Genomic DNA, 18,894 nt, shown 5'->3' with positions numbered 1-18,894 from the left:
TGGATTTGTGTCAGTTGCTTGTAGATGAGCTCAAGAGAGCAGTCATTCAGTACAGAAAATCTAAATCAAAATGGACTGCCCTGCCTGGCTGCATCATAGCACCAGTTCTGTTATATCTTGACTGTTATATGAAACAAGGCCTTTCAGACCTGGACACAAGAACACCTCGTACACACTTCATGGATTATGAAAAACTAAAGAGCATCGCTGCAGCGGATCAGTGCTAAAAAAGGCGGGGAAGACCCCAATACCTGGATATTTGGAAACTTACCTGTAAGAAAATTTCAATGACCCTTTATCTTTTTTTGTTAATTGTATCTCATATTGCATAAGTTAATACAATGTTTTCATTTTCTCATCCCAACAGTGGAAAGCACCAAATGACATAGTTTACTACCAGAAAAGGAATCCACTAAAAAGAATGTATCCGCATCATGAAGACCAAATGATGTCGGCAAAGCGTACTTTCAGAGAATCAAGCATTCCAGCTGGTGGTTCCATTGAAGAAGAAAACACCAGTGTATCAGAAGATACATTGGAACAGATTGACAACCTGCTGACTAGCGCATACGACCTATCACACAAAGTACCAACTACATTTGACCGCCTCAAAAATGGAACAGCTGCTGAAAACCAAGCATCTACTGTCAAAGAAATTTCTGACAACGAAGCTAAAGTTATAGAAAGTTTACAGAAGACAACATTTCATCTCAGACAAACTTTCGCATTGTTCAAGAAAGCACAGGATGAACGTTGCAAGCAAATTTAGCAAGATGAAAGGATAGCAAATAATGAGGTACGACAAAAGACATAATCACACTGGCAATTTTTTGTTGTGTCTGTTCAAATTTAACTAATCTAACTACTTACAAATCATAATTTTAAATTTCCAACTACAACAATATAAGACTAATAAAGTTTAAATACAAAAAACCAGGTTGACAAAGAAGCTGCATCTCCAACTAAAGAAGGCACTGCAGAAAAAACAAGAAGTGGAAAAAATGTGAGTTAACCTCGACTACATATGAGTTAACTTCAATTACAAATACAGCAACCGTTTAAATTATTTTTCTAACTTGTTAACATATCGTAACAGGTTGCGAAGTAACCTGCTTCTACAAAAGAAAGGATTCAGGTACAATCAAACAATGAAGATAATATTAACTTGTTCATTGAATACAAAATAAAGTAATACTATTAAGTTGCTGTGGTGAATTTACAAAATAAATAATTTTTTTATAATAAACTTTTTATGTTATATCTTTGATTTACAGGTGCAAGATGATGGCCAAATGGAAGCATCAGAAAACATTTACTTCTACAACTGAAGTGTGATGAATGTCTGTACTAAGACGTTGGTTTGAACTACCTACAACTTTTTTAGTATCTGTACTTTTTGTAAACGTCTGCAAAGTTGAAAATCCGCAAACATATCATTGCATAACTTCCTGATTCGAACCAGTGATTATCAATGTGAAACAAGTGTACTCTTTTCTAACCATGTTGGTTGCATTGTACCTCGCAGGGAAAAAAAATCAAAAACAAAATCTTGCAGAACAAATTTTTGCTCCTCTTGGTGCGGACACTGTACTCGTATCTCCATCACCTTTTGTACTCCACAATCCTTGCACATGTAACTCCGCCAGACAAAACAGAAATTGTTGCAGAGAAACAAAAAAAAACACGGTTGGTACGGACGCTGTACTCGTCTCTATGTCACCACCGTACTCCACAATCCTTCCACATGTACCTCCGCTAGACAAAACAGAAATTGTTGCAGAGAAACAAACAGAAACACGGACCGCTGCTCCCATTGGTGCGGACACTATACTTGTCTCTCTGTCACCTCCGTAATCCACAATCATTGCACATGTACCTGCGTTAGACAAAACGGAAAATCACAAAGGGAAACAAAGGGAAACACGGTATAGTGCTCCTCACCGTGAGTATGCTGTACTCGTTTCTCCCACACATCTGTACTACACAAGCCTTGCACCTGTACCTGCGCTAGACAAAACGGAAAATCACAAAGGGAAACACGGTACCGTGCTCCTCATCGTGCGGATGCTGTACTCGTCACTACCTCATATCTGTACTCCACAAGCCTTGCACCTGTACCTGCGCTAGACAAAACGGAAAATCACAAAGGGAAACACGGTACCGTGCTCCTTACCGTGCGGATGCTGTACTCGTTTCTCCCTCATATCTTTTCTCCACAAACCTTGCACCTGTACCTGCGCTAGACAAAACGGAAAATCACAAATGGAAACACAGTACAGTGCTCCTCACCGTGCGGATACTGTACTCGTCTCTACCTCACATCTGTACTCCACAAGCCTTGCACCTGTACCTGCGCTAGACAAAACGGAAAATAACAAAGGGAAACACAGTACCGTGCTCCTCACCGTGATGATGGTGTACTCGTCTCCACCTCACATCTGTACTCCACAAGTCTTGCACCTGTACCTGCGCTAGACAAAACGGAAAATCACAAAGGGAAACACAGTACAGTGCTCCTCACCGTGCGGATACTGTACTCGTCTCTACCTCACATCTGTACTCCACAAACCTTGCACCTGTACCTGCGCTAGACAAAACGGAAAATCACAAAGGGAAACACGATGCCGTGCTCCTCACCGTGATGATGGTGTACTCGTCTCCACCTCACATCTGTACTCCACAAGTCTTGCACCTGTACCTGCGCTAGACAAAACGGAAAATCACAAAGGGAAACACAGTACAGTGCTCCTCACCGTGCGGATACTATATTCGTCTCTACCTCACATCTGTACTCCACAAACCTTGCACCTGTACCTGCGCTAGACAAAACGGAAAATCACAAAGGGAAACACAGTACCGTGCTCCTCACCGTGATGATGGTGTACTCGTCTCCACCTCACATCTGTACTCCACAAGTCTTGCACCTGTACCTGCGCTAGACAAAACGGAAAATAACAAAGGGAAACACAGTACCGTGCTCCTCACCGTGAGGATGGTGTACTCGTCTCCACCTCACATCTGTACTCCACAAGTCTTGCACCTGTACCTGCGCTAGACAAAACGGAAAATAACAAAGGGAAACACAGTACCGTGCTCCTCACCGTGAGGATGGTGTACTCGTCTCCACTTCACATCTGTACTCCACAAGTCTTGCACCTGTACCTGCGCTAGACAAAACGAAAATCATCCAGAGGAACACAGAACGTGCTCCTCTTGATGCAGACGCTGTACTCGTTAATCCCTCACCTCCATACCAACCAAGCCTTGCACCTTCAACTACAATAGACAAAAACGGGAATAATCCAGAGAAACAAGGTCAAGTGCTCCTCTTAGTGAAGACGCTGTACTCGTATTTCCGCCACCGCTGTACTGTACAAGCCTTGCACTTGTACCTGCGCTATTGTCTTTCCTATTATTGTCTTTTTGAGAACAATCCCATCCACACATAGGAAACTAATGAACCACAACATCCACAACATCTTTGGAACAATATAATATATGTAAAAGGCCTTTGGACGACAAAACACCGCACTAGGTCCCGTATGTCATAAAGACAGAATACAATAAGTGTAAAAGAGAGTGGACGACAAGACCTCACAGTAGCTCCCGGATGTAATAGTGGCAGAATAGAATAAACATAAAACAGAGTGGACGATAATGCCCCCAAGTAGGTCCCAAATGTATAGAGTCATAATAGAATAAATATAAAAGTGAATGGACAATAACACCCCGAAGTAGGTCAGAAATGTCTTTGGGTAGAAACCACACCAAAACTACTCTACTTGGCTTCTAAAACCAACAGTTCCACACCAACCGCTTTGCAAGAATCCACCTCCTTATCCAAAACAGGAAAAGAAAGCAACAACAGCAAGGGAGCATCGCCGGCATCTCCATCACAGCACACCAGCTTCAATTCGGAAAACTATCCCAGGTTTCGGATCATTGGTATGTATATCTCCAAAACTTATAGATTCGGTGGAAACTCTATGTTATAAATAGATCAGTCGCATACCACAATAATGCAGAAAATAGATCTAGGGTCCTCTTTTGGAAAACAGTCTCACTACGCTTTCTTTTGCCAACTCGTGAATCAAGCACGAACTTGAAGTTCCGCTCATGGATCTAATAGGAACAAACATCACACACATACATCGTATTCGAGGTCAACCAAGGGAAAAAGATCAAATGTCGGCGGACACAGAGATATCAATAAGTATATAAAATTTTAATTCCAAGTCAACCAAGAAAACAAGGTTAAATGATTAATATAGGTCATGAACAATATATTCGTTGCTAAAATATACTAATATTCCACACTATGATATTTAAATGACAAATAAGAAAAGATATAACTATAAATCAAATGAATTTCATTATCACTTCGAACTAAGTTGAAACAAATAAATTATTTATATCAAAAATGTATTTGTTTGCATTAGTGAATAATCTGTAGTTCCTTGGTCTCCAAAATATATTGCAAGCATATGCAATTTGATGGTTACCTTTTTGTTCTACATAGAAAATGCTCTCAAGACTGCAAGAGGATGCACACAACAGGGCAAAGAAGTACGGATACTTGTGCAGAAGCTGTCCAATATGCGAGGCCGACCCTCACTACCAGGTTTCAAAAAATATATTACTCATCAAATACAATGAAAGTTGACCTAAATTCAATTTAAATATGATTTACAATGAATGAATTAATAATTGAAATGTCATATCTAGGAAACACTGCTTGCAAGAATTCAGGAGACTGCGCAATCAAGGGCAGAGGAATACGGAAACTTGTGCAACAACTATCCAACATACGGCGTCGACCCTCAAGACCAGGTTTTCAAATAATCATAAGTTAATACTTAGTTGCGTATAAACCATATTACTTCATGTCATGCAATGAAAGTTAATTTAATTTTATTTAAATCTTAATGCATCTAAACTATATGATATTAATGCATCTAAACTGTAGGAAAGTCACGCAACAGGTAATCAGGGTACAACCAACACTGCCACTGAAAAGAGGCAAAGCAATGATGAAAGTGACAACAGCACGGAAAAAGGTGTTGACAAAGATATTGATGAAAGTTATGCACAGTTTATCTCAGAGGTGTTAAACAAGATAACTATTAGAGGTACAAATAGTAGCAACCAAAAAAGCAAACATTACAGTGAATATATAGTTTTCAATGAAAAATTTATAATACCTCTTGATTGTAGGACTTTACGGGAGTTTGTATGGAAACGAAAATTTTGACGAAGCATGCGTCTTTGGAAACCACGTGGAGATGAATTACACTCAAGTACTCCAGCTGACAAATGAAGTCATCACGAACCAGACACCAGCTATTAAACATTATATTTGCACCATGACTAAATCATTTGTTACAAGAGGCATATCTAAGATGGTAAGTTTATCGGAGTTTTCGTAAGTCTATCTCGTCAATTATATAAAATACTTACTGTCTTCATGACAAGAAAACATCTGACATACTGTACAACAAAACTAATAATGCTTCGTTAATATCTTCTTAGGAATTTTCAGAAGAATTCACTAATGAACACATTCGGGGATTCATACAAGAACCGGTTAAAGTTGCTCTCAGCTGCACATCGGGAGACATTACAATGTATGCTACCATGAAGATGGATAAGAATGGGAAAGCTATGATAAAGAAAGGTTTCCGAGATATAGTTCAAGAATTTTACCTGAAAGAAGGAGACATTTGCTCATTTAGCTTCAAATATGAAAGAGGATCTCCATTATTACATGGCAGTGCCTGGCTCAAGCTTGTCATAACAAAGCTAAAATGTGAGGCGTAAGTTAAAATAAGTACAATGTGTCGTACAGAAACAATGTGAACCACGCAACGAATTACGTTCAAGTATTTGTATTTGGTTATTAGTTAATGCTAGTGTCACGTGTACTTTTCAATATTTTATATGTAATATTTGAGAAACTACTCGAATTTGTTGACACTGTATTGTTAATGGTAGTGTCATATGTCTGAAATTCATTTGCTGCGAACTGTACTCGACTCGTCCTCACCGCTGTACTCGACAAGCCTTCGCACCTGTAACTACACTAGTGAAAAAGGAAAGAGACACAGTCCTGTACTCCTACATAAGTTGTACTCGACTCCCGGTCACCCCTGCACTCGACACGCTTTTACACCTGTACCTGGGCTAGAGAAAACGGAAAGAGACAAAATCATGTACTCCTTTTTGTGCGAAACATGTACTCGGTTCGCCATCACCGTTGTACTTGACACGCATTTGAACCAGTACCTGCGATGGAGAAGAACAGACTTGTACTCATTTTGATGCGAAACCTGTACACGACTAGCCGTCATCGCCGTACTCGACACCCAATAGAACATGTACCTACGCTAGAGAAAGCGGAAATCTTTCCAGATAAATCAAAAAGAAAAACACAGTACCGTGCTCCTCTTCCTACCTAACCTGTACTCCTACCTACGCCGGGGATGTACCTCACCACCATTCGAACATGTACCTGCGCTAGAAAAAACGGAAACTCTTTACAGATAAATCAAAAGAAAAACACAGTACCGTGCTCCTCTTCCTACATAACCTGTACTCGTCTCTACGCCGGGGATGTACTTCACACCCCTTCGGACGTGTACCTGCGCTAGAGGAAACGGAAATCTTTCCAGATAAATCAAAAGAGAAACACAGTACCGTTCTCCTCTTCCTACAAAACCTGTACTCGTCTCTACGACGAGGATGTACTTCACACACCTTCGAACCTGTACCTGCGCTAGAGAAAACGGAAAATCTTTCCAGAGAAACCAAAAGAGAAATACAGTACCGTGCTCCTCTTCCTACATAACCTGTACTCGTCTCTATGACGAGGATGTACTTCACACCCCTTCGGACGTGTACCTGCGCTAGAGGAAACGGAAAATCTTTCCACATAAATCAAAAGAGAACACAGTACCGTGCTCCTCTTCCTACATAACCTGTAATCGTCTCTACGCCGAGGATGTACTTCACACCCCTTTGAACCTGTACCTGCGCTAGAAAAAACGGAAACTCTTTACAGATAAATCAAAAGAAAAACACAGTACCGTGCTCCTCTTCCTACATAACCTGTACTCGTCTCTACGCCGGGGATGTACTTCACACCCCTTCGGACGTGTACCTGCGCTAGAGGAAACGGAAATCTTTCCAGATAAATCAAAAGAGAAACACAGTACCGTTCTCCTCTTCCTACAAAACCTGTACTCGTCTCTACGACGAGGATGTACTTCACACACCTTCGAACCTGTACCTGCGCTAGAGAAAACGGAAAATCTTTCCAGAGAAACCAAAAGAGAAATACAGTACCGTGCTCCTCTTCCTACATAACCTGTACTCATCTCTACGACGAGGATGTACTTCACACCCCTTCGGACGTGTACCTGCGCTAGAGGAAACGGAAAATCTTTCCACATAAATCAAAAGAGAACACAGTACCGTGCTCCTCTTCCTACATAACCTGTAATCGTCTCTACGCCGAGGATGTACTTCACACCCCTTTGAACCTGTACCTGCGCTAGAGAAAATGGAAAATCTTTCCAGAGAAACAAACAGAGAAACTACCTCGTACTCCTCTTGGTTGTGACGCTGTACTTGTCTCTACGACGAGGATGTACTTCACACCCCTTCGGACGTGTACCTGCGCTAGAGGAAACGGAAATCTTTCCAGATAAACCAAAAGAGAAAGACAGTACCGGTCTCCTCTTCCTACCTAGGCTGTACTCGTCTCTACGACGAGGATGTACTTCACACCCAATAGAACATGTACCTACGCTAGAGAAAGCGGAAATCTTTCCAGATAAATCAAAAAGAAAAACACAGTAACCTTTTCAGAGAATAAAAGAGAAAACGTAAGTACATGTTCGAACTGTACTCGACTCGTCCTCACCGCCGTACTCGACAAGCCTTCGCACCTGTAACTACACTAGTGAAAAAGGAAAGAGACACAGTCCTGTACTCCTACATAAGTTGTACTCGACTCGCGGTCACCCCTGCACTCGACACGCTTTTACACCTGTACCTGGGCTAGAGAAAACGGAAAGAGACAAAATCATGTACTCCTTTTTGTGCGAAACATGTACTCGGTTCGCCATCACCGTTGTACTTGACAAGCATTTGAACCAGTACCTGCGATGGAGAAGAACAGACTTGTACTCATTTTGATGCGAAACCTGTACACGACTAGCCGTCATCGCCGTACTCGACACCCAATAGAACATGTACCTACGCTAGAGAAAGCGGAAATCTTTCCAGATAAATCAAAAAGAAAAACACAGTACCATGCTCCTCTTCCTACCTAACCTGTACTCCTATCTACGCCGGGGATGTACCTCACCACTATTCGAACATGTACCTGCGCTAGAAAAAACGGAAACTCTTTACAGATAAATCAAAAGAAAAACACAGTACCGTGCTCCTCTTCCTACATAACCTGTACTCGTCTCTACGCCGGGGATGTACTTCACACCCCTTCGGATGTGTACCTGCGCTAGAGGAAACGGAAATCTTTCCAGATAAACCAACAGAGAAATACAGTACCGTGCTCCTCTTCCTACATAACCTGTACTCGTCTCTACGACGAGGATGTACTTCACACCCCTTCGGACGTGTACCTGCGCTAGAGGAAACGGAAATCTTTCCAGATAAACCAAAAGAGAAACACAGTACCGTTCTCCTCTTCCTACCTAGGCTGTACTCGTCTCTACGACGAGGATGTACTTCACACCCCTTCGGACGTGTACCTGCGCTAGAGGAAACGGAAATCTTTCCAGATAAATCAAAAGAGAAACACAGTACAGTGCTCCTCTTCCTACATAAGCTGTACTCTTCTCCACGACGAGGATGTACTTCACACCCCTTCGAACCTGTACCTGCGCTAGAGAAAACGGAAAATCTTTCCAGATAAACCAAAAGAGAAACACAGTACCGTTCTCCTCTTCCTACCTAGGCTGTACTCGTCTCTACGACGAGGATGTACTTCACACCCCTTCGGACGTGTACCTGCGCTAGAGGAAACGGAAATCTTTCCAGATAAATCAAAAGAGAAACACAGTACAGTGCTCCTCTTCCAGAGAATAAAAGAGAAAATCAAACAGAAACCTTTCCAAAAGAAAAAAAATAGAAAAAAAAACAACAATTTGATGCGCCGAAGGCGCCTTGATACGAGGCGAAGCCGAGCCGTAGCAATCGCTTCGACATATGGGGGTAACGACAAACGGGGACAACGACATATGTCTGCCATTCATTATGTTTATTAATGTTTGATGCACCGAAGGCGCCTTGATACGAGGCGAAGCCGAGCCGTAGCAATCGCTTCGACATATGGGGGTAACGACAAACGGGGACAACGACACATGTCTGCCATTCATTATGTTTATTAATGTTTGATGCGCCGAAGGCTCCTTGATACGAGGCGAAGCCGAGCCGTAGCAATCGCTTCGACATATGGGGGTAACGACAAACGGGGACAACGACATATGTCTGCCATTCATTATGTTTATTAATGTTTGATGCGCCGAAGGCGCCTTGATACGAGGCGAAGCCGAGCCGTAGCAATCGCTTCGACATATGTCATCTCGTAGCACTCTATTGGAATTAAAAAAAATTGTAATTTGAAAGTGCTACCTCCCTCCCATTAATTCCCCAGAAAACTCACAGCCCGGAAATACAAAGGGAAAAAGCCAAAAAGAAAGTCCCGCCCAATTTTTTGAAAACGTACTGCGCGCGTAAAGGGAAAAAGAAGATTAACGGGTCCGCATATTGTTAACGGGTCTACCGGCGCGTAAAGGGAAAAAACCAAACCCGGAAAACGATTCGCGTCTTTTCCCGGGGACACGTTCCGCGCGCGACACGTGTCGTCGCGAGAGCGCGCGCGGGGGATGGGTTTTTCCCTTCTCAAAGGTCGGCCTTCGTGTAGTGGCACGAAAACTCTAGAAAAAGGCCGACCTCTGAGAAGGGAAGAGACTTTCTCCGCGCGCGACACGTGGTTGAACGTGGGGCGCGGAATTTGCCGGTGGACTTCCTCCGCGCTCGACACGTGTTGCTTTCTGGTGATTTTGCGAACCGTCCACTTCTCGTAACGGGTCCGCTTCTCACTTAACGGGTTTACAGGGACCCGTTTCGCGTCTGCCTTTATCTCCGTTTTTTCCCTTATTCTTCTTAAGCCAAATGCGGGCTGGTCGTGGGTTCTGGTTCCTTCGGCTGGTCGTCTCGTCGGCGGCGCTGCTATTTTCCCTTCTCCTCCGTTGCTGTCGAGAACCTCTCGCAACTCATCGTCGGCGGACGTTTTTCCTGCTCCAGTGGTAAGCGCTGTCGCGTTTTTCTGCCTACTTAGGGTTTCTAAGATCTTGGTTTTTCCCTTTGATTCGATTAGATCGAATCAGTATTTTCCCTTTGTATTTCCGGGCTGTGAGTTTTCTGGGGAATTAATGGGAGGGAGGTAGCACTTTCAAATGGAAAATATGCGGAAGGCGGATGCAGATGCATTTTCTCTCAGTAAAGTCGTTCTTTTTTCATCGATTTCTTCCGCCTCTTCTTGGTTATACACTTTCTGAGTAACACCAGTTAGGGTTTGCCTTTGTCGGAGTATCCGTATAATTCCACATTTCGTGGTTACATGCATCTGGATGAGCTGCTGAGTTTCACTATTTAGGGTTTCTTGGTCTTTTTTCTTGTCGATTTACCCGCTCTGGATGAGCCGCTGAGTTTCCCGTGTCGTGTTGACATGCAGATTCGACGACTCTGGTGGTTCTTGTGGTTTCTATCTGTGTATTTTGTTGTACTGTTTGGTCTAGTTTTATCACACATCGTACCTGAACTATTTCTAGGGTTTGTCCAGTGGTTGTTCATAAGATAGTTTTGTACTTCTGTCCACCCGTTTCTGTCTGGTACTTGCTGTCCTTTGTGTCTTGTACTTGTTCGTGTTTGACCTTGGTACTCGTGTGACAATTTGTTCTGTACTTGCGTAGCTTAGTCTATCGTACTTGTGCACGTATATCTCTTGTACTTGTGCACGTATATCTCTTGTACTTGTGCATGTATATCTGTTGTACTTGTGCACCTATATCTCTTGTACTTGTGCACGTATATCTCTTGTACTTGTGCACCTATATCTCTTGTACTTGTGTACCTATATCTCTTGTACTTGTGCACCTATATCTCTTGTACTTGTGCATCTATATCTCTTGTACTTGTGCACCTATTTGTTGTAGAGTTTAGCGGCAGCAAAGGTGCTGTTCTGTTACACGTCTTCGCCAGTGCATGCGTGTAAATTATGTTGCTTTCTTTTGGTTTCCTTGTTTGGTTGTCGATGTATTTGCGCCAAAGGCGCGTATCGTTTTAGACTTGTAGTGAAGATATGCAATTGCGACGACAAAGGTGGTTTCTGTTGTAATCTTTTTTTGTTGTCCTGTTTTTTCTAGTTTCGAAAGTGATAAGCTGCACACATTGTACCTGAACTAATTTTAGTGTTCTCCAGTGCTTGTTCAGGTTGGAAAAGATGGCAGATCCAGGTTTTCACTCTCGTTCTGGTATTCCTGACCATCTTCGTGAAGCAGTCGATCGTCACATCTCAGATATGTTTCCTGGTGAAATGCATAATGATGTAAGGTTTTTTATTATGTTTTTTGATTTTTAATTATTGTGTTATTGTAAATTGCATTCTTAATTGTGTTTTTTATTTACAGTTACGTTCTAAGCTGAAAGAAATGTGGAAGACTATCTTCATTTCGTCGATGATAAGAACGGGACGTGGTCTTGCTGATCAGATGCGTGATATGGTTTCTCTTTTGTCAATTGAGTTGAAGAAGCAGCCATGTGCTTGCAAGAGAAAGGAGCCTGAAACTGAAAATGTTGTTGGAGGTAGTTCTGTGGCACAGAAGGGTGATGGCAATGCAGACACTGATTCTGATTATTGTCTTGAGGATTGTTGTCTTGAGCGTTCGGGGCCATGTACATGCAAGGGAAAGGAGCCTGAAACTGCAAATGTTGTTGGAGGTAGTTCTGTGGCTCAGGAGTATGATTCCTATGCAGACGGCGATTCTGATGATTGTCTTGAGCTTAAGGAGCTATCTGGGGAAGAGGAAGTCCCTGTAACTGCTTTGCATAGAATGTTGTTTGCTGATGTACTTGAGGCTCCTAGGAATTACATTGAAGGGTAACCATTGTAATTCAATTTTCCATCTATTTTTCATCTATTTTTGTATATACGGATGTTTATTCTTGTTGTTTTTAACAATTGCAGTTCCGAGAAAATACTTGAAGTTGGTGGTAAGTCTGTCAGCTGGCATAGTTTCTACCTTGCTATGAAGGGTGGTGGTTTCATGGATCCTTCTGTTATGGATGTTTTTCTTAAGTGCGTTGATGATGGTCTTGATTTCTTATTTATTCCGAGCTCTTTGGCGGTACGTCATGTGTATATGTTTTAGATTTATTTATTTTTTAACTAAATGTTTTTAGCATTTAGTTTTTTAAACATCTTCTTGTTGTTTTTTCCAGCATATTCTTGATGTGGATGAGGCTGACCCTATTCATCTTGCTGCAAGCTTTGCTGAACATGATCTGAAGTACTATAGTTTGGATAGGGAAGAGGCATGTTTGTCATGTTTTGTTTGGCGCTTATATTTTTTCTACTACAAGTATCGTGGATGCTTTCTTATTTCTCGTGTGATTGTTTAATTTCAAACAGGTCTACATTACTTGTTGCGATTACAGCCATTGGTGGGTTATCTTTGTCGACTTCCATTTCAGAAATTTAGAGTGTCTAGCTCGCTGGAGTTGACTGAAGCTCAGATGGCTTCTACTCAAAGAATTGTATGGTTTTCGTTGTAATCTAGCTAATTAAATAATTATTTACACATGACAACAATAACTTTTATTTTTTATTCTTTCAGGTCAAATCATTTAAGAAACTTCTGCTTATCTTCATGGTGTCGAGAGATTAAATATCTCATCGTTCAAGATAAAAGTTTGCGGCACCCCTTCTTGTTCAGAGTAATCATCTTTTCTTAATGTGAACTATGATTTTATTTTGTTTACTGTGTTTGGATTTAATTGTTTCTTTCTTTTTGACCATTAGGACAAGCGCGAGGCGTGACTGTGGTATCTATGCAATGAGGTTTATTTGGATATTCAAGGCTAATTTTTACCCAGATGTATTCAAGGTAGGTAATGTGTTGTGTACATAGTTTTATTCAATAGTATTTAAGGCAGTTTTTTAGTACTTGTTCGCTGTATAAATAGTACATGTCAATGGTTGTTTTTAGTACTTGTGCATCTTTTTGTTTAGTCGTTGTGTACTTTTTCGTTTGGAGCTTATGCATTCTTGTTGGAGATCATTAACCATTGTGTTGTTTCGTGTTTTTCAGGCTGACATCGAAAGTTTTCGATAGTTCTTCACCGGAATGATGCTCACTTATGATTCTCCTGATTATCTGGCAAGTTTCGTTCGCGAACAGATTGAAGAATTCGAAAGTAAGAACTGTTTTACAATGGTTATCCTTTTTTCGTCCAGTGAAGTCAATGAAGTGAACTTGATTGTACAAAATAAGGAAATGAAGTACATAATAACATTACATATTCATTCCATTGTCTGTATCATATATTCTAAATATTCATGTGGCTTCCACCTTGAGTGGTTCCTACTTTTGTTGCTCTCCTTTTGATATCCTTTGTTCATCGTCGACGTCTGCAAATAAATATATGTTAAATTTATGTTAATTTGTAGGAAAAAGCAGATTATTTGCATCAGTAGGTTTTCATCACTGACAAAGAAACTTCATGGGCACACTTACCTTGTTAATGTGTTTTTTGTACCAAATACTAGATATTCCATGTCGCATCTTATTCTTCCGTTGTGGTAGTACATACCGTAAGTGTTTCCTGGTTGTGTTGTTCTCTCTGTTGTGTTACTATCGTTATTTGTGTGTCTGTTGCTTGATTGATTCTGTCTTGTATTGCTTGTATATCTTTCTGTGATGCTTTCGTTTCGCTTTCTTTGCTGCCGCTTGTCTTGCTGCCTGTGCTGCCTCTGCTGCAATTTTTGCTTTCAGTTCTCCACATCCTGTTTTGTTGTGACCTGATTTCTTGCAGTGTCCGCATTTTATTTGTCTAGTTTTCTGTCTTTTTTCTGAACCTGGCATCATTCTGTCCCCTCTTTTTGTTCCTCTTCTGTCGGACATTGGTGGGTCACGCAATGTTTCGTTGCTACCTGTTTCTTCGTCGTGAAGTTTTTTAGCTCCTTCATCTTCTCTTATTGCTGCCAGCACTTTTGTTTCCATATCACGCATACACTGAATCATGACATTGTATGCTTTGTCATTTGGGCACGCTTTGTTGCAAAGTTCTGCCATATGGCTCATCACACCGGCAAACTTTAGTGTTTCGTCTCCGCAAGAAGCATCTGCGACATTTCCTAATGTTGCGAGTTCCATGTCTATGTCTTTTCTCCATCTTTTAATCACAAAACTCTCTGGCAAATCATTGATCTCCATGTGAACCATTGCTTTTATTACATGGCAGCAATGTATACCATCCCTCTGCATCTTTTTGCAGGAACACATGAAGTTTTTTTTTCATCGTCAAATGTGACGTCAAACAACTCGCTTTTGAATTCCATGTGGTTGTAGAATTTCACTATTCTTTTCAGCCGCAGGTGGCGACCAGGTTCAAGTGATCCATCTACCTTGAATGCCGTGTTGTTTGTGATCTCAATCTGGAACTTCTCGAATATGTCATTTGTGAATTGTTCAAGAGCTTGCTTCTCAAACGGATGTCTTGTTACTAATTTTGCTGTTTTCAGTGTTGATGTGAGCTTCTTCTTGTCCAGGGCAGATAAGCACTTGTCTTGTATGACCTCATATTGTTCAAGGAACATTGTTATCGTGTCTGTGTGCTAGCTATAGCATTTCCACATGTTATTTTTGCTCTCGCTCCTTCCTGTGCTTGATGAGAATGGGTAAAATTTATCCATGAAGTATGCTGGTACCCACCTGTGTCTTATCCTGAATAACTTGCTTAGGTGTTCTTCTCCGCTAGCATTGTAATCCTCTATCACTTTATTCCATCCCATTTCGAACTCAGCTGGTGTGAATGCGTTCTTTGCAATGTACATTAGCATTTCCGACAAGTCCCTGTGTTTTTTGCAAAGAAGGTGCTCTCTTTCTCGGCTCATCTTGGTCACGATGTGGTAGTAGCAGCTTCTGTGTGTTGTGGACTTTAGAACTGTTTTTATTGCTTTCTTCATTGCCTTGTCCTGGTCTGTTATTATTGTCTTTGGTTCTTTTCCACCCATGGCCTGAACAAATGTTTCCAGTACCCATATAAATGTATCTGTTGTTTGATCCTTTAGCAGAGCAACGGCAAACAGTACTGTGGAGCCGTGATTGTTCACCCCAACTATAGGAACAAATGGTAAGCCATACTTATTTGTGCTGAAAGTTGTGTCGAAAGATATGTAGTCACCGAACAGCTTGTAGTTCATTACGCACATTGCGTCCATCCAAAACAGTTCGAACTCTTTTTTTCGCTGTCTATCTCCATGGCATGATAGAAGCCAGTGCATCGTTTTCCGGAGTGTCTTGAAGCGTTCGCACTTCTGGATGTCATGGTCCTTCTCTATTTGTTGTTGTTGACTCTTTATGTTGCTTAGATCAACAGCATCGAAGGGTATTCCACGGAATTTCCCTCTGATCGACCGGAAGATTAACATCATCTTCCTTGGTGGCAGATGTCCCATCTGTAGTAGATGAATTAATCTCCTGTCGAGATCAGTCATCCTTTTGTGACAGTGTGCAAACCTAATGAGATAGTCTGTTGGTTCCAGCGGGTGGTTGTGTTCTAAGTGAACCTTCTTGATGTACCAGTATCCATCAAATTCTCTTACAATTATCTGTGCTTTACAGCCAGTCTTCAGTAGTATGTTTGTTCTCCTGTGCGACGATGGTTCGGCATCTGTGTTTGTGCATCCTTCCTTGTTACATGCAAACGTTTGCATGTAAATTTCTCAGTTTTTTCCTGATCTCTTGCTGCTGAACTTCTTCACTGCAAATCCTTCCTTTCTTGCATACAGAGCGTATCTATAGAATGCATCATCTCTTGTTTTGAAATGGGCACCTTCCTTTGGTATAGCTGCACTGATAATCTCTTCAACTGCTGGGTAGTCATCTGTGCTGAACATCTTGTCCATTTCCTCTTCCATCTTTGTTGGAGGATGTGGATTTATTTCTGGATCATCATCCTTCAGTTCTTCTTTTGTTTCTTGTTTGGTAGCTTGTTCCTCTGAGGGCGAGTTTGATTCTCCTGTGCTGTGTTTCTGCGATGATGAATAAGCTTCTTTTTGATTTGTTTCCTTTGAGGCACTTGTTTCTTCGTCTGTACTTCCCATTTCTCTGTATTCCTGAATTCATAACATTCATATTGTGCATCAGTTTTTGTAAGATGGTGTTCCAGATGTTTAGATATTTTAATGTTTATTTCCACATATAACAAAGTGTGTACTGTTTTTGAAATCAAAAGTACGTACCTGCTGATCGATGATTTTGTTTCCCGATGTTTCTGTACATGTGTATGCTTCATATGTTTCCTGTAAATTAAAGGTATACAAATTTTTTTTTAATGCATTATTTTAAAAGTAATTTGTAATTATAAATACATACATGTAGTTACTACCTTTGCATTGCTTGTTGTGCTATCACTGGAGTTGGTGTTGGCTGTGGCAAACTTCATTTCCTGCAAATAAGTAAACCAAGTAAACTTTGTGTTAGATTCCTGGTTTACTGATGTTTCACCATAATGCATAATCATCATTTATCTTGTATAAATTCTTGAATTGTACCTTGATAATTTTTTCTGGTATTGGTTGCTTGTGTGTTTTCTGTCATTGCTTTGTCTGGTATACCATAGCTGCTGCTTGGTCTTGTATGTTGTTTCATTCTTGCCTGGTTGCTGTAGACCTCCTGTAAATTGGATTTAAATTATTTTTGTCAGGCTATTTTTTAATCACAGATACTTTTCTGGTCATTGCGAGAATTGTTGATTAACTGTAATCTACATGCCTTCTTGATGTCTTCTTTGTTTTGTTGAGATTGTTGTTGGGAGGTGTCGTGCTTGTCTACTAGCTTGATCTGTCTGTGGTTGTTGTCGTTGTTGTCGTCAGACATATCATCGTCGTTGATTTCTTTGAATAAACCCTGAGAAATGGATAAATAATTGTCAGTATTTATCCTAAAAATGTTTTTGATTTTGTACTTTGCTTATGTAAGATTTGTTACTTACCTCATAACTTGATGATTTTCTTTGCATGTATTTTTCCGCTGGTGCAGCTGAGCTGCTCTGGCTGCTTGTTGCTGACACATAATTATGCTTTCCTGTTTCTTCGTGATGCTTTTGTCTCAAATTGGTGCCATTGGCATCCTGTAAGAAGATTGACAGTCAATAATATTACCATCTCAGAAAATAATCAATTTTAAGTATATTTGTTAAATTGATTCAATAAAATCTAGTAGTGAATTTTTGGTGCCATGTCTAGTAATTAATTTTACCAACCTTCGTTGTGAACTTTTGTGATTGATTTGATTTGATGTTGCTTGGAAGCAGGGAAGGATGCTCTCTTGAACAAGCGTAGGAGGGCGCATACTGATTGATTTTCTCAGAGGTTAGCAATTTTTTTTCCTTCGTCTCTCTATCCAATTCCATTGTCGAGCTATTGCTGGAAGCTTCTTCCTTCTTTACTTCTATTAGAGATCGTTTAAGGTGAGCACACTGCACTCTGTACTGTGACTCAGCTTGTTTAAGTTTATTTTGTTGCATTTTCTCCCTTTTGTTCCTCCACGTGTGTATTCTTGCCTGAAAAAAAATTGAATATAAATTATTTTGTACATGCATGTCAAAAACAAAAGAAATATAGTTTATGTTGTGTACATTTTAAATAAAGATATATGATAACATTACAAAATAAACCACAATAAAGTTATATTATAGGCATAGTACTAGTACTTGTGTACCTGTCGACATGAGGAAGTCATATTGCCTGGAACTGTTTCTAATGCTTCTTAATACTATGGGTTAGTACTCTTTGAACAACATAGGCATCCTAATACTGTTGCTTTTGTTTGACAGCATGGAAATTGTTTTTCCTTGCAAATGTTACTAGTACTTCTTGGTATGAATAGTTAGTTTTTCCTGATCATTGTAGGCACGAGAATGGTAGTTCTGTACTTGCTACACTCGTTAGTCTGTTTTCTCCATGCAGTGTTACTAGTATTTGTTAGTATGGTGATGTAGTACTTCCCGACACCACAAAGTTTAGCACTATATCATAACGGGGAGGTGCTTGTAAGTAGAGTAGATTTCGGTAAGTTTTACCATTTTTGCAACTTTTGCCATCTGTTGTGCGGTTAGTGGTATCTTGACTCCAGGAGGCAGCTTGTTCAACCACAATATTGGTTGTTCTTCATCCTTGTTCTGTTGTGCCCATGTTTCATCCATCTTCTCTGATGTCTCTCTTTTTTTCTTCTCCAGCTCTGCACGAGTATGAAGTGTTGAAGTCCATGAGTATGAAGAGCAAGCGTGGAAGGTTGAGAAGTTAGACTGCTACTTTTGAAAAGTATTCAGAAGCAAATGTGCAAGTTTGAATTTACGATTACTTTTGATGAGTACCCAGTGTTTGAACTTATTTAGTGCCACCTGTTTGAGTGGTTAGTCTGTGACTCTTTAGATTCCAGAACCAATGAAAAAGAAACCTGGTGAATTTTACCTATGTGGATATTCCTATCGGATGTACTGTGCACGTTGCCTAATTCTCTCATCCCTTGTTTGTTCCTTGGCGTTGATGTTGTCCTGCATGTTTGAATTTTGAATCGTTGG

The 18,894-nt window shown here is 40.6% G+C and overlaps 2 protein-coding genes across 2 annotated transcripts; one reads left to right on the top strand and one right to left on the bottom strand.

Annotated features, from left to right (window-relative positions):
- The first annotated feature begins 11,513 nt into the window (after nucleotides 1–11,513).
- On the top strand, nucleotides 11,514–12,733 carry LOC127349236 (uncharacterized). The gene is made up of 4 exons (XM_051374999.2): nucleotides 11,514–11,635; nucleotides 11,718–12,187; nucleotides 12,275–12,434; nucleotides 12,529–12,733. Exons 1-4 carry the CDS (start codon nucleotides 11,531–11,533, stop codon nucleotides 12,706–12,708), a joined length of 915 nt encoding a protein of 304 aa, XP_051230959.2. The 5' UTR covers nucleotides 11,514–11,530; the 3' UTR covers nucleotides 12,709–12,733.
- A 2,190-nt stretch (nucleotides 12,734–14,923) lies between these two features.
- Nucleotides 14,924–15,805, bottom strand: LOC127348059 (protein FAR1-RELATED SEQUENCE 5-like). The gene has a single exon (XM_051374167.2). It carries the CDS (start codon nucleotides 15,803–15,805, stop codon nucleotides 14,924–14,926), a length of 882 nt encoding a protein of 293 aa, XP_051230127.2.
- Nucleotides 15,806–18,894: the final 3,089 nt, after the last annotated feature.

This window comes from Lolium perenne, chromosome 4 (genome assembly GCF_019359855.2).
Source record: "Lolium perenne isolate Kyuss_39 chromosome 4, Kyuss_2.0, whole genome shotgun sequence".
NCBI lineage: Eukaryota > Viridiplantae > Streptophyta > Magnoliopsida > Poales > Poaceae > Lolium > Lolium perenne.
This window is presented reverse-complemented; position numbering and strand designations above follow the sequence as displayed.

Bases quoted from the DNA above. Each gene is read 5' to 3' on its own strand.
- LOC127349236 (XM_051374999.2), top strand. From the start codon at position 11,531: ATGGCAGATCCAGGTTTTCACTCTCGTTCTGGTATTCCTGACCATCTT. The intron at 11,636-11,717 runs GTAAGGTTTTTT...TTTTATTTACAG, and splicing joins CTGGTGAAATGCATAATGAT to TTACGTTCTAAGCTGAAAGA. The intron at 12,435-12,528 runs GTACGTCATGTG...TGTTTTTTCCAG, and splicing joins TTATTCCGAGCTCTTTGGCG to CATATTCTTGATGTGGATGA.
- LOC127348059 (XM_051374167.2), bottom strand. From the start codon at position 15,805: ATGACTGATCTCGACAGGAGATTAATTCATCTACTACAGATGGGACAT.